The sequence below is a fragment of the Protopterus annectens genome, chromosome 8.part0 (genome assembly GCF_019279795.1).
Source record: "Protopterus annectens isolate FY-2018-M chromosome 8.part0, PAN1.0, whole genome shotgun sequence".
NCBI classification, from domain to species: Eukaryota; Metazoa; Chordata; order Ceratodontiformes; family Protopteridae; genus Protopterus; species Protopterus annectens.
Genome location: NC_056741.1, coordinates 933,565,792 through 933,581,438, shown reverse-complemented (window position 1 = coordinate 933,581,438; position 15,647 = coordinate 933,565,792). Strand labels below are relative to the sequence as shown.

The window sequence follows — 15,647 nt, the reverse complement described above, 5'->3', positions numbered from 1 at the left end:
AGTAGCCTTGGAATATCTATGCATCTGATTTGAATAGGCTTGAAATTCTGAAAAGTTGGTATATCACATGACAAAGTTTAGTCACCAGATTTGCAGGTTATTCTTATTGTGAAGAAGAGAGGCGTTCAATTTATACAAAGTCCAAGAGGGTGTATTAAAGATAAAATATAGTAGGAGGTTCATCTGGATGGAGAGTGGTATAGGCATTGGAGAGTTCAGTATAGCTCACAATATCATTTAGGGCAGTTAGTAAGCTGGTACAATATGGCACACTGATAAGTATAACAGGTTACAATCAAGAACACAATAAATCTTTCAGGCTTGTTATATACAGAGCTGAGTTTATTGGTAGATGTATTGTGCTGAGATTAAGCATAATGTAACCCCTACAGATGGGCAATGGAAGAATTCCTGCAGTGACAGCTGAAGTTTTAAAAGTGTGGATCACTGATTATTTGAGAAGATACAGCAGTCCATATCTTGAATGAGGTTTTCTCACATATGAGTTTTTCTCATATGAGAAGCAATTTGCTCAGACAATATCTGCATTGTAAAGCCATAAACCCATGTATTTGAAAGAAATTGCTACTCAGTGAATGAATCTGCATGGCATAGCCTTCATCTACAAGGTACTAAGGAGCGGCCAACTGTTTCAGATCCATTTTTCCCAGAAGGGAAAGGAAGATTGCAGTCTGTCTGCTAGTACAGTAGGGCAGAGGCATGCACGGATAGAAAAAGAGGGGCTAGGACAAAACAAAACAAAATTATCCACATCTCATTTAAGAAGCAGTAGAACATGGTAGCCCAGATGTAGTATCTTGAGGGAAACCAGTCGATAATGTGCTCCCCTGTAAGTAGCAGATGAACCAGCTGAGACCACAAGTTATTAATCTGAACTGGGATAAGGTTCAGGCAATATAGTCTAAACTATTGTATTAAATGTCCTGTTGAAATCCATTAGACAAATGTCTGCATGTGGAACTATGCCCATCAAAACCAGAACATAGTCAAACAGCTACATCACTTCAGACACTATCAAATAATAAAGAACCGCTCCATGTTGGAAATCAGTTGAAGTAATATTACTATGTGGTGCATAGGTGCAAGTCATGCATGCACATTTTAAAAACAGTTTTGCAAGTGGCGTCAGTACAGAGATGCATCAGTACTTGCTGACAAGACCCTTTGTCATCTGTTGAGAATTAAGTGGAGTGGGCAGTCTTCTACAATAAGAAACATCTTAATATCCACACTGGGAGTCCTGATGGAGAGATGAAAAGTCAGCAAGCAAAGGAGCGTAGTAGTGCTGAAATTAAATTCATCCTCAAGTCTTGGTGAGTACCTTCGTGAGGTAGATCCTGTTTTTCACAAAATCTCACCATGGCGATACTGATATATAGACTGTATTTATATAGCATATATCACGGACAGAAGTAAATCAAAAATGAAAAAAAAGATAACTAGAGGCACAAGACCCAGGATAAAAAAGTGCCCAATCCTGGTAGGTGCACTGCTGCCAGGACTGGAAAAAATGACAATGTAGAATCCTCAAAATGTGGAAATATTCCTACAATGGGGCCAGGCTAGGCTCAGGAGGAGGATGGCCCCCCTGTTGTAGAAGGAAGCAGCAGTCCACAAAAAGGACAAAAATCAATTGTCCAAAAAAGAGCCATAACGATGATACAGTGGACTACTGAGGATAAGAAAGAAATTATACATTGCTATTATTATGCAAGAAGCCCAGAATTTCCGGATATAAGATATACAAAACGATTAAGAGAGAAATTAGAGGAAAGAAAAATACTTTCGCAGGAAAAACTGTCAGAAGCTTCAGATAAAAATTTGCTTTCATTAATATAACAGATTTTTGAAAAACAGTATATAGATCAAGAAATGTTGATCTCTTTGGAAAAAGAAGCCATTGAGGAAGTGGAAAAATATAAACAACAAAACTTAGAGATATTTGAAAAAGCTAAAAAAGAGATATGGACATGGGAAAGAAAGATATATTTGATATGATGCAATATTTATGCAAAGAAGAAAGCATCCAGATATGGAAAATTTCACAAAAAAGATTAATAACACAAAAACATAATGTAGAAAAGACAATTAGTAAAGTAAAGGTTAAACAAATAGAAGCTGAAGTTATGGAGTGCCTGCAAAGTGAAGAATTTAATGTAGAAGGTCTAAGACAGACTACATCACAGTATGCTGGAGTATGTCCCCAGAATAAGGAAAAGCAAGAAGACCAGGAGACATGTGAAGAAGAAATATGGACAGGGGAAAGGAAAAGAGATTTAATATGGTGTAATATGTATGCAAAGGAGAAAGCAAAATTAATTAATACAAAAAGAGCAGCACCAAAGATATTTGAGGAGAAATACAGGCGAAGGAATCTGGATATGGAAACCTTTACAATACAAAAAATAAGAAGACTAAGAGGAAAAGTAGAAAAAGAGGTGAGTAATGGAGAAGTCAAAGAAATAGAAACTGAAGTAATGGAACAGCTACAAAGAGAAGTATTCAGTGTAAAAAATAAAATGCAAAAAGCACCACAACAGGATAGAGCAATGGATATCCAAATTAAGGGGAAACCAGTGGAACAGGAATTAACTGGTCAGGTGCCATATCAAGATATTTTGGAGCCTTCCACAAGAAACCAGTATAAACATTCATTTGAAGCTAGACAGCAAGGAAATAAACAGGAAACTGTGGAAACTCTGATGCAGTCAATGTTGAGGAGTGATAGGCCAGTGAGTTCCCATATAACAGAGCAACAGATGACACAGGATGAAATTGAAGAGAATGTGCCACAGGAAGATGCTATAGAACTTTCTATAGAATGCCCACAGGAAATGGAAAACAAGGGATATACCCTCAGTATGGAAGAAAAGGAGTTAAGAGAAGAGTTGCTTGATTTAATAGACAAAGATAGATATATCAAGATCAATGAGAGAAATAGACTGCAGAAGGTTAATAAAACAAATGAACACAGTAATTGCCACTGTCCATAGAGACCCATGCAATATAACAGAAGTAAACAGAATATATTACTGTGCTGCTAAATTAATAACTGATAAAGTTCTACCACAGGAACATAGGGTAGCGAGGGAAAAGATGGGGCAACAGCGAATACCATCATGGAAATATTGAATAGAGAAAACTATAAAGGGGCTAAGACAAGAAGTGTCATTGTTGAAAGATTATAGAAGAGGGAACAGATCAATGAAAATATTAAGAAATGTAGATGTGATAAAAGCAATGCATGGTATTAGAACAGACCAGGATCTACTATGCACTATTGGAGATAATAAACTGAAAATTACAAAACAGGCGGAAAGACTTAGAAGATACGAAGATAAATATAAGGGAAAAATGCAAAATAAACAAATTATTGATGACCCAAAAAAGTTTTATAGAGAACTGGGAAACAAGGTAAAAGGAGTAGATAGACCGCCAAAAAAAGAGGAAGTAGATACATTTTGGAGCAGTATCTATGTAGATCCTGTGGAACATAACAAAGATGCTAAATGGATAGAAGAAGTAAAAGAGAGAATAAGAAGTTTAAAGGTACAGGATATGAAATAGGATGAAATAACAACTAAAGAGATTGAAATAAAGTTGAGAAAAGCCTCTAAATAGAAAACCCCAGGCCCAGATGCAGTACCTAACTTTTGGCTTAAAGTATTAACTTCTTTGCACGATGATTTAGCCATGAGTAAGAACTATTTATATATGCACCCCAAACACACGCCACATGGTTAACAACAGGAAAAACAATGCTCTTACTTAAGAGTGAACCTGCAAGCTACCCTACAAATTATAGACCAATAACTTGTCTTCCAACAACATACAAACTATACATGGGAATTGACGCTGACAGAGTTTATAGTCATTTAGAAGAAAACTCATTTATGGCAGTAGAACAAAAGGGCAATAAAAGAAAGTCATATGGAACAAAGGATCATTTGTTGTTAAACAAAGTTATAGTGGAGAACTGTAAGAAGGGGGAGAATCTAAGTATGGCATGGACTGACTACAAAAAAGCATGTGATAGTATCCCACATTCATGGATAAAAGAGTGCTTAAAAATGTATAAGATACACCCTACACTGATTGATTACATTACAGTAACCATGAAACAGTGGCAGACCACTTTGCAATTAAGCCATGATAAACGACAGATTATTATCCCAGGGATAAAAATTCAAAGGGGGATATTCCAGTGTGACTCTCTGTCACCCTTGTTATTTTGCCTTGCCATTAACCCATTAAGCTGCTTACTTAGCTAGGCAATGGCTACAATTTGCCTTCTAGAAAACAACAAAGTCTAATGACTTCTCATCTTCTCTTTGTTGATGATTTAAAATTGTATAGCTCATCAGATGAAGAACTGAAAGCACAGCTGCAGGTTGTCAAAACTTTTTCAGATGATATCAGAATGTCATTTGGCCTTAATAAATGTGCAAAAGCAACCTTTAAAAATGGAAAATTGCAGCACCAGGAAAACATCAGTTTGGGACAATAATGTGATATAAAAGAACTTGAGCAAGAGGGGGTGTATAGATACTTGGGAATTGATGAAGGATCAGCAATAAAACATGAACAAATGCAAATAAGGCTTAGTAAGGAGTACTTTAGAAGACTTAAACTAATTCTGAAAACAGCATTGACACCTAGGAACTAGATCCTAGCTATAAATCAATTTGCTCTTCCTGTCCTAACTTATAGTTTTGGAGTGATTGACTGGCCCCAAAAAGTGTTGGATAGATTGGATATCAAAACAAGAAGGATGCTTCATGTTCACCAAATGAGTCATAAAAATCAGTGTATACCAAAATTATATATCCCCCGTTCTGAAGGAGGGATAGGCCTCCTTGAAATTGATTACATGTATAGAGCTGCAATTGTGGGACTCCACACATATCTATTGACCTCACAAGATCCAAATGTGTTGAAAGTTTTGAAACATGAGGAGAATAAATCTAAGATGACATCTCTGCTTAATTTAGTAGAAGCATATCGATGTCAAGCAGGAATGGAAATCAAACCAGAAGTGGAAAAAAAAAACAGGCAGCAACTGAATGTGCTAAAAAAGAAAAGAAAGAATATAAGGTGAAGGATCAGATGAGAAGGCAAGAATTGTGGAAAAAACATATAGTTGCAAGTATAAAAAACTTCTGGAAGAGCCTCATGTTGATCAAGAACGAATGCAGGAAGGGTTAAGGACAGGTGAATTTACATCAAGAAATGAAAGGTTAATATTGGCAGCCCAAGATAGTGGGCTGCGTACACGTTGGTTTACTAAGTCCATTGAACATGTGGGAGAAACAACATATGTAGGTGTTGTGGAACCGAGTTGGAAACAGTTACACACCTTATTGCTGGTTGTGATGCTCTAATGGCAGAGGAACTGTATACTGAAAGGCATAATAATGTGGCAAGATTGTTACACTGGAGATTGTGCAAACATTATGGTATTGAAGTGGCTGAAAAACATTGGAAACATGAGCCACAGAGAATCATAGAAAATGATGAAGTTTACATCACATGGGATCACCCAGTACCAACAGACCAAAAAATAGATGCTAGAAAACTGAACATAATGATCCAAGAAAAGAAGACAAAAGTAGCATTGATCATTGAAATTGCCACACCTAGTGACTGTAGTGTCTTGCGTACAGAGAGACACAAAGTCATAAAATACCTTGATCTGCAGGCAGAAACAAGAGCCATGTGGAAGAAAGATACCCAGACAGTTCCAATAGTAGAAGGAGCAACTGGTCTTATAAAACAGAATTTACAATCATATTTAGATATGTTACCAATTCATGTAACACTGTATGAATTGCAGAAGGAGTCATTGCTGGGCACATTGCAGGTACTGTGAAGAGCACTTTTGGCTAACATCAAAGAGTGAAATAATACTAATTTCATGAACTTTAATCGTACTCTGACTTAGGAATGGGGTTCATTCCCGTGATGGTATTAGAAAGCCAAAAGACTTGGAGAAATAAAAAAAGGGAGTGCAATTTATATGCAACTTCAGGAATCTATATCACATAAGGAATACTTTCAAGATCCATTAATGTATTTTGCAACTTTCATGAAAATTCTATTTTTTTTTGTTAGTATGGGTTAAATGAGAATAAAATGGAGAATTTTGCATTGCAATATGCCTCTGTTAGTGATACATGCCAGAGATTTAAATACTGTTTGCATATAACTTACCTTCCTTATTTTGTAATAATTTGACATAGTGCCTGCTGGTAATAGATGTTTGAATTACAGAAGAGAAGCACAAGTTTTACAAAAGGATACAAAAATTAGAATGTTTAACAAATGACAGAAGAGCAGACAAAAACAGTGAGTAAACTATCTAAATTTCCAAGGCTAATATACCTTTTCCAGCTTTTCCAAATAATTCCCCCAAAGACCAGTCCTCAGAAATGGGTAGATGATAATTTGAGATATATATGGTAGACAGAGAGCCCTACTGTCGAATGTAGTTGCAGTGTGGCCTAAGATGGCTGTCTATGCTTGACACTGAGTTACTGTTTCCTTTAAAGGCAAAATCACATCCTCTGAAAAATTTGAAAACAAAAGCCAAGATGAAGATGGAGAGGACTCCCTCAAACTGGTAGCTTCATCCAATGCACCACATCAACAATATACAACATATTCTAAAGTTACATCATTGTTATGATCACCTATCATGAATGGACATCACCACTGATGATACTGACAGAATGACACACAGGACACTAGTGAAAAGACATACTTACATTTTTTCATATATTTTTCTCCTCTTTTGTTGCAGTCAGGTTTACTTCAACTTTCTTTTAAAAAAAGTACTTGGTTAGGACTAAAAATTTGTGCTAAATTATTTATTTTCTCTCTCTCTCTCTCTCTCTCTCTCTACGTATACATATATAATTATATATATATATATATATATATATATATATATGGCTCTAGGACACTTGACCGAAAGACCAACTGTCCGAATCCAACCCTACCGAACACCATTTACGAAACTGCTTTCACCAAAAAAGCAGTTTCAGTAAATGGAAGGTAAAACACAAACACACACACACACACACACACACACACACACACACACACACACACACACACACACACAAAAACAAAAAAAAAAACACACACACATCATGTTTATGCAGGGTGGCCTTGCCCCCCTGCACCCCCCCCACACCCCCCTACTTTTATATTCTCACTCCGAGATTTCACTACAGTGGGGAAAAGGGAATATTCCCTTATCCCCACTGCAGTCCGATCTCACCCACTACCACTTCCCCCCGATTCCCTGTACTTTTACGAAACTTTCACAAAAGCACTTTTTTCGTTAGTAAGTGCTTTCGTGAAACTGTGCCAGCCCGTTTCACTTTCGGTGAAACAGTCTTTTGGTAGACCGTCCTAGACACATATATATATATATATATATTTATATTTATATATATTTATATGTATATGTATGTAGACAAGTGCTAGTAAATTGCTTCTGTTTTATATTTTTGTGAATTTCTTCACCCAGGATATGTCTGTAAATGGCCTATTTTGACCTGTGTACTACCCTGGTAAACAAACTAACATAAATAAAACTAAAATGTTTTACATTAACCACAAACACCACTGCAGCCCAGGTGTCCCTTCTCAGGAATGCTGCCTGTTAACGAACTTGTTTAGCGTCACGCAGCTTGCAAATGGAAATTGAAAGAATCAAACCCAGAATTACAAAATTAAACTTTTTTACAGTGTGCAACCTTAACTCTCTGAACTGAAATTCCAGCTACCCTCATGGTTAGGATCATGGTTAAAACGGGACAAAAAATGAGAAGGACCACTTCACGTAATGATTGAATTAGGTTAAATTAAAAGACAGTGTTTATGTCATAAAAATATTGGGAAGGTGTTTTTCTCTTTATTTATTTAATTTGCAAAAAAGGGAAAGATTAAGTAGGAGTTGTTCTCCAAATCAGGTGAAAGGGTCCTAAAGAATATCATGTGACAAGAGTCCTTCACTTGTTCATTCTAGATGTATGAGAACAGTGACCAGATTTCCTTGCAGCACTTTAGTTTAGCAATAAAACCCCCTACCTCGAAACAAAAGCTGTGACTACAGCTTTGGCTAGCAAATACTCTACTGACATCAATTACAGATGTTGTTTTTCTGTGTTACATATTCTTATCATTAAGTGCTATTCTTGTCTGAATGTAAGTTGCATATATTCTGATAGCAACAGCAGCACTTTAAGTGAAGAATTTGTAATTCAGTTTGGTAGCCAGTAGTTGTAGTGGTACTCAGTTTGGGTTACCAAACTCATTTCTCTGAATAATGTTGGATTAACAATCAGTATGCAGACTGGTTTGTTCAGTCAGCATGTAAATTTTAGAATATTTATGATTTTGTATTATATAATATACTTGAAGCTGTAACGACAGTCAAAGGACTCTAGTATCAGTAACTTTTCATAAATTATTATACACATGAATGAATTTAGAAATACATATATTTGTTTGGTTCAATTAACAATGACTATCAATTTTGAAGATATAAAACAACATACCAGCTTCAATGGCAATAGTTTTGTTATTACAGATGCATTTCTGAACAACACAACATTGCTGGAATAGGAATACTCACGCACCATTAGTAGCAGAATATAATTTATCTTTCTTGTCATTTTGGCTTGGACCTAAAGACAAAAGAAACAATCTTTTACATTGGGTTTCAGTAACAGGAATATAATAATCTGATACAGATTCTGACTGTAAAAGGGAAAAGTAGCAAGACATCTGTATAATTACACTGAATAATAGGCAAACGTATAAAGTCACAACTATGATCCAGATCACCAGGCTGATAAAAAAGCAGTAGTTTAATAAAATGCAGTAGGTTAGCTCTTTCAGGTTTAAAAAACCCTTCTTCAGACATCATACAAAAATTATGAACACCTTTTAAAATATATGATACCCAATCAAAAACTCAATATAATGCCCTCCTCTTTTTTAAAAAAGGCTTAATAGGAATGACACCATTCAAACCAGGTGCTCTACCTAGATTAATTATCCATTTGGTTTCATTACATTCTGTTATAGTTCTCAAATCACCCCCCTCCTAGTTAGAGGAATAACCTGCAGAACCATAAATGAAAATATATACCCAGGATACTGCTTTACATGCTGATACAAAGCATTATGTATATCAGCTGTACGTATAGCTGACATATGTTGTAACGGGATCCGTACTGAATCCTGAAGGAATTTTTAAGTGAAACAAAAATGGCCAGGCATACTTACACAAAAGTGCTTTTCACTGAAGAAGCACTTTTGCGGAAGTATGCCTGCAGCTAGAGGGAGTTGTGGGGGAGTGACTGTTGAGGAGACCATACTATGGTGCGGATAAGGGAAAACTTCCCTTCTCCTCACTGTAGTGCAATCTCGGAGTGGGAATATTAAAGTAGGGGGTGGGGGTGCAGGGGGGCTTGTCCCCTGCATAAACATTAATTTACTGTTTTTTCTTTTTTTTTTTTGAACACCCTTTAGCGAAAGCGCTTTTTCGGTGAAAAGTGCTTTTGCTAAAGTGTGTTCCGTGATAGTGGATTCGGACTGTTGAACTTTCGTTCAGCAGTCCTAGATCCATTGTAACACCCTGTCTTTCAATCTATAATTCGTTTTACCAACATAAAATGAACAACATTGCATACAGTCAGCCAAATATATAATATTACTGGTCAAACAGTCAGCATATTGTTTCAGTGAATAACTATTTCCTGACAGTGGCTGGATAAATACATTATTGTGTCTAATATGTTGGCAAGCTTTGCAATGTCTACAGGTGAATGTCCCTTGTCATCCCCTGACAGGTTTCCTGACCCCCTGTTGATCAGTACATCGCAAGTCCTTTAAATTCTTACTACGTTTAAAACAAAATGTGGGTTCCTGAGTTATTAATCCCTTCACTCTGTCATCCATTAACAATATTTTCCAATTTTGGTGAATGATGTCACATATGCCTCCCACATTATTACTGTATTTTAAAGTGACTCGTAAGGGCTGCCTTCTTATATCTACCTCCCTATTATACACTTGTACATTTCCAGAAAACCAGAGTTTTGCTTTACTCAACCTCTCTTCTCTAGTTTTATTAAATGCCTGCTGTATCGTATTTTGCTTGCATCCCCCTGCTTTTAAATTCACCATCAATTCTGCAGATTTCTGTCTGTACATCTCATCATTGGTACATTACCTAGATGTTCGAAAAAATTGCCCTTGGACAATGTTGTTAAATGTGTATCTAGGGTGCATGTTATCATAAGCTAGGAGACTGCTTTTCTAACAGTCCTTCCTATATAACACAATCTCAATCCATTTTCTGTGTTTTTTATCACTCAAACATCTAAAAAATCTATGGTTGCATCACGGAATGAAATACTAGACCTAAAAAAATCAGTGGTGCTTTCCAAGTAGGTAACAAACTCATAAAGTTGTTCCTGTGTCCATGTCCAATGCAGGAAGACATCATCCACAAAACGAACGTAATAACTCAGGTACCCCCTCCATAAATGCCTTGCCTTGAATATTGCTTGATCCTCAAATATGCCAACACTATGTTATATAAAGTAGAGAAGACAGGTTCATAGGTTCATAGGATTGTATGTGGTTGAGTAAAGCAAAACCCTGGTAAGAATTTCACAATACAATCAACATTGCAAATTGTCACTGCTGAAGCTCAGGAAGAAAGTAGGTGAGTTTAGTCGAGTGATCACAGTAGACAGCTTCTTTGTGCAGTCCTTAAAGTAGGCTCCTATGACTAAAAGGTTCTTTACATACAAATGCAAGTCTTACAGTTTGTACATTCTGTCTGATTTTCTTGCAACAAGCATTAACGTTACTTTGAGCATGCAATAATTCAAATATAGACAGCGCATACATAAGATACTCTGGCAATTGAAAACGTTTGTCTTGTCCCATTATACATGTTTGAAAGTAATCTAATGGGTTGATTGCAACAGTTTGAGGTTCATTAAGTCCATTGGCATCGTATGGAAAAAGGTAGAACCATCCCATTTCCTCAACTTTTAGCTCACACAATATATTGATCAATGGAGCATTTTTTCGGTGGATTTCATTTAATCCATCCTTATTAGAGTAAGCTGTATTCACAATATCATTCAGTTGTGGCTGCTGTTGATCAACTGGCAGCATAAGGCTGTAGAACATAGATGTGTGATTTTGTGCCACATCTTTTTCTTGATTCACAGAGTTATCAGCATGTCCAGTGACTTCAACCTGGACACGGTCTAATGGAAACTGTCCTGATTGGCCCATATTATGTCACAGCATTTTCACAAACTGATTAATGATTTTAAACACAGTTATAGAAGCATCACCCTTGCCTGCAGCAGATGTAGTTCCAGTCCTGCATGGCTGTCTAACAGATGCAATAGATGGTTTTCATTAATCATTTGTTTCAGTACTAATCTCACAAAGCATCATGAGTCAGCAACATACCTCCAAACCGTACCAAATTACTCCATTTTTTCTGAGTTTTCGGGTCCAAATAATGGGGTGGCATGATTTCCAAGTGCCCCCCCCCAATTTTCAAATTCCCAGCACATATTTTGAAATATAAATGGCCTGCCAGGCTGTCGGAGTTGAGCTGAAGCTCATCGTGCTTTCCAGCTGCAGCAAGGTTCCTTAGTAAGAATACAGAAAAAGCCACATTTTCATTTGAATATGTTACAGGGCCATTTTCATGAATATGCTGCTGGAAGAAGCTGCCATTTTCACTATGGAAGAGATGCAAGGCTGGAGCTCTATGTCATGAGAGAAGGTAGGAAGAGCAGTGTGTGTGTGATGCCCCAAGTGAATATACCTGGTGACTAGAGGAGGTACTCAGGCTCAAACCTTGCACCTGGGGTACAGATAACAAGAAAGTAAAGGCCCTACCCACCACCCCTTTTGAAAACTTTACAGATTTATGCCTCATATTTTACTTCTGTTCCTCATACAATCTGTGGTTTTCTGGTCTGGATTTCAGTGGAGGATTGAATTCACTAAGTAATGACAAGCATTTGAATTTCAGACTTCATATTCTTCAGAAAATAAATGGTAACACAAAACCTTTTATTCCAGGAATTTTTTAAGTTTATAAGAACAGTATTTGAAATTTGTCCCTATTTTTGGGGCTGTGTTCCTCCATTATTGGCTTTGTCCAGGTTTTTTGTGCTAAGAGGTTGAGAGCTATGATGAAAAGTGAGAACTGAATTCTGTATTCCCTTGTTATTGGCTTTGTCCAGTTTTTTTGTGCTAAGAGGTTAAGAGCTATGGTAACAAGTGAGAAATGAATTCTGTATGTCCCCATTGAGCCAGGTAATGGGACATTGGAATGGCTGCAGGGGGTCTCTGGTGCCATATTTTGGTTGTCTGTTCTTCAGTTTGTGCTTGAAAGTTGGTATCCCACAATCCCATTGGAGTGGGTGGTGTTACGTAATTATGTATGCAAATTGTATGTTAATCGGAGTACAGATTTGTACCTATTTTTCATAGGTCTTGTACAGATTTTTGATGGTTCCAGGTTGAGAGGTGTGGTCGGTGATAATGCCACAATCATAGAGAGCAAAGAAAGAGATCAGGATTTGCATTAAGAAACTACATGTGTTCCAGAGAAGTCTCTGAAAATTGTGGTTCATCGTCAAAATCCAAATGGAACGTTTTTCCAGTCACTTGGTTACTTGACTGTTCATTGTTTGGGAAGTCCGACTTGAGTATCTCTTTAACTAGCTAAAACCATGGCTCATCACCAACAATTGCTTTGTAATAGTGATTTCCCACAAGAAGAACTTCTGTTACAGTATTCACGAGGTAATACAATTTTTGCTTTAAGTGCAGCAGCTATGCACATAGCAACACATTGACTGGCCAGCTGTGTGAGTTCTAACTAGAGCTTATGGTAATTAAACCCACAGGGAATGAAAACTTTCTGCAGTTCTGGGAAGATGAGCACTACTAGATTGAACATTAAACTATTTCTAGCCTCCTGGTGTTTTTTATTACACGAGCAGTCAGCCATCTTTGTCTTTAGTCTATTGGAAGGCTGAAAGTTGAAATGTTCTCAAGTGAAAACCAAACAAAGCATTTGGACTCTATTTTGCATCCAGTGAAGTAAATTTAAACTACTACCCTTGTCTTGCCATTTAAATCAGTTTTGTTTCACACCCACCCACCCTTTCCATGTTCAGCTTTTGAAACTGATAGGTTTTGAGCTGCCCATCCCTACCATCTATTTTCTTTGAAAGTTTCTGTTAGTCTCATGTTCTGCAGAACTGGCCATGGAATCTTCTACCAGTCTCATCATGTGTGCTACTCTTACTAGGCATTAACATGAAACTGGAAAGGCCATTGCCTTAGACTTTTAAAGCTTGACTTAGCCTCTGTTTCATATATTATCTGTCTCTTACTGCATAATTAAGCTATTTTGTTCACCTTCATTTTAACACATTTATTTCTGCAACAACTTGTTCTACGACCTTAGTGTTTTAGCTGAATTTGCAGCTGTGGGCAAATTGTTTATTCCTGCAAGATGTGAACATCATTTACACAGGTACTGAAGTTTTAGCTCTATAAGTAGAATTATTTGTAAGTTAACTGTTTACATTTTATGTCAATCTGAGACTTTAATCTCACAGTTTCATTTGCAACTGTGAAAGTATTGTGAAGTACTACAGGATCTGTGCCTCTTGTCATGTATTTCTGCATTTTTCAATAAGCAGTAATACTGGGAAATCTCTGCCCAATCCATTACCTTAGACTGCAGTTTAGGGTCACCACCTATGTGATGCATTTGCAAGCTTCAAATTCCTACCAAACCCAGTAAACTCCATTGAATACACAGAAACATACATATACCACCACACTATAGCAGCATGTAAACAGCGGTATAGATGCAGTTGTACTCTATAGGAACAAATGCAGGGCAAACCCCAGAAACAAACTCACATAGTGGCACCATAATACAAACAAGTTTTAAAATGAAAGGAAGACAATTATGACCAAAGGTAAGAACAGTATCTTAGAGAATGATAGGGCTCTCGTCACTGAAATAAGAAAGCAACTTAGGATCTTAATAAAATAGACCTAAGCTAAATAGCCACAGCCAAAGATAATCATAAGACTTGTTTAGTTATGTTTGTAATCTCAGAAACGAGATGCAGCAATGTGCTGAGCTGATTGTGAATGATATTATCTGCACTGAGGCTGAAGATAGAGCAAACCTACTCACTGATAAATTCAGATAAACTTTAACCCTCTCTCCCTTCTGTCTACCCAACAAGAAATACCTGAAACTGACTCATCTCCAGCTATCACACAATAATAAGTCATAAAATCACTATTAAAAGCTAAAACTACTGTATCAGTGGGTCCTGACAATATCTCTGCTTGCATTTCATATAGCGTGAAGCATGATTTAGCCATGCCCCTAACATTATTGTTCAGCCTCAGCCACCACATGTTTTCTAGCAAGCAAATGGAGAAAAGTTACATTTATTCCCCTGCATAAAAGTGTTTCTCCTATAGACCCAGGCAATGATAGCCTCATAAGTCTGGACAACTTCATATGCAAAGCCATGGAGCTAATTGATAAGGAAATAGGAAGTCTCCAAAACACTTGACCCATCTCAGTTTGGATTCAATAAGGTAAGGTTATACTTTGTCTGGTGAACTTTTTTGAAAAGGTCAGGAATGCAGTGCATGAAGCTAAAATGGCAAACACCACATAACTCAAACTGTCCAAGGCTTTTGACACAATCCCTCACTCAGACATAGTAGAAAAGGTTAATAAACTAGGAATTCATCCCTCTATCACTGTCTGACTGCCAACAGGTACACAGATAGGGCACAGGAGATCAAAATATGGGAACAAAGAGATAGATCACCACTGGAGTACCCCACTGTTTAGCACTGGGACCTCTCCTGTTTGGCATTTACTTCTCTAAAATAAAAGTTAATATCAATGGGCTCTGGCTGATTAGTTTGCAGATGACTGCAAGCTGACACAGTCATGAAATCCCCAAATGACTTAACCATCCTGCAGGAAAGTTTGCCCCAAACAAATGACTGGTGCCAGTATCGTGGACTGAAACTAAATGCCAAAAACTGCATTATCATCTAATTTGCAAAGCTTTCTACTACAGGGAAATACCACATTGATAATATGCTCCTAAGAGCTTACCAATTTTTCAAAATTTGGGAACTTATGTGTGCAGTAACCTAACATTTGACCAACATGTATCCATTGTCACAAGAAAGTCCTTCTGTATTGCACAGTTTATAAACAGGGGGACTGTATCTAGATCTAGGAGTATCATTGTCCTCCTTTACTCAGCCCTCAGTAGGCCAATCTTTGAGTATTTTGTCCCATTTGTCATGCATCTGTCCAGAAACGTGAAACAGCTAGAATGCCCACAGAGGTACTTTACTAAAATGATGCAATGCCTAAACAATATGCCCTACATAGACTGACTCAAAGCCCTGTTACTATGCTCGGTATCCTACAGACTGCTAAGAGGTGACCAGTGTCTTGCATACAAAGAATCCTCCAACCCAATGCTGATGAACTTACT

The 15,647-nt window shown here is 37.1% G+C and overlaps 1 protein-coding gene across 2 annotated transcripts in view; it reads right to left on the bottom strand.

Moving 5' to 3' along the window:
- The window catches only part of LOC122809164 (FXYD domain-containing ion transport regulator 5-like), a 646,566-nt gene that overhangs the window by 210,546 nt on the left and 420,373 nt on the right, over positions 1-15,647 (bottom strand). For both annotated transcript variants that reach the window (XM_044080450.1, XM_044080452.1), the window contains one exon: positions 8,670-8,717. In XM_044080450.1, coding sequence (XP_043936385.1) covers positions 8,670-8,717 — 48 coding nt within the window. The remainder of the gene's footprint in view (positions 1-8,669; positions 8,718-15,647) is intronic.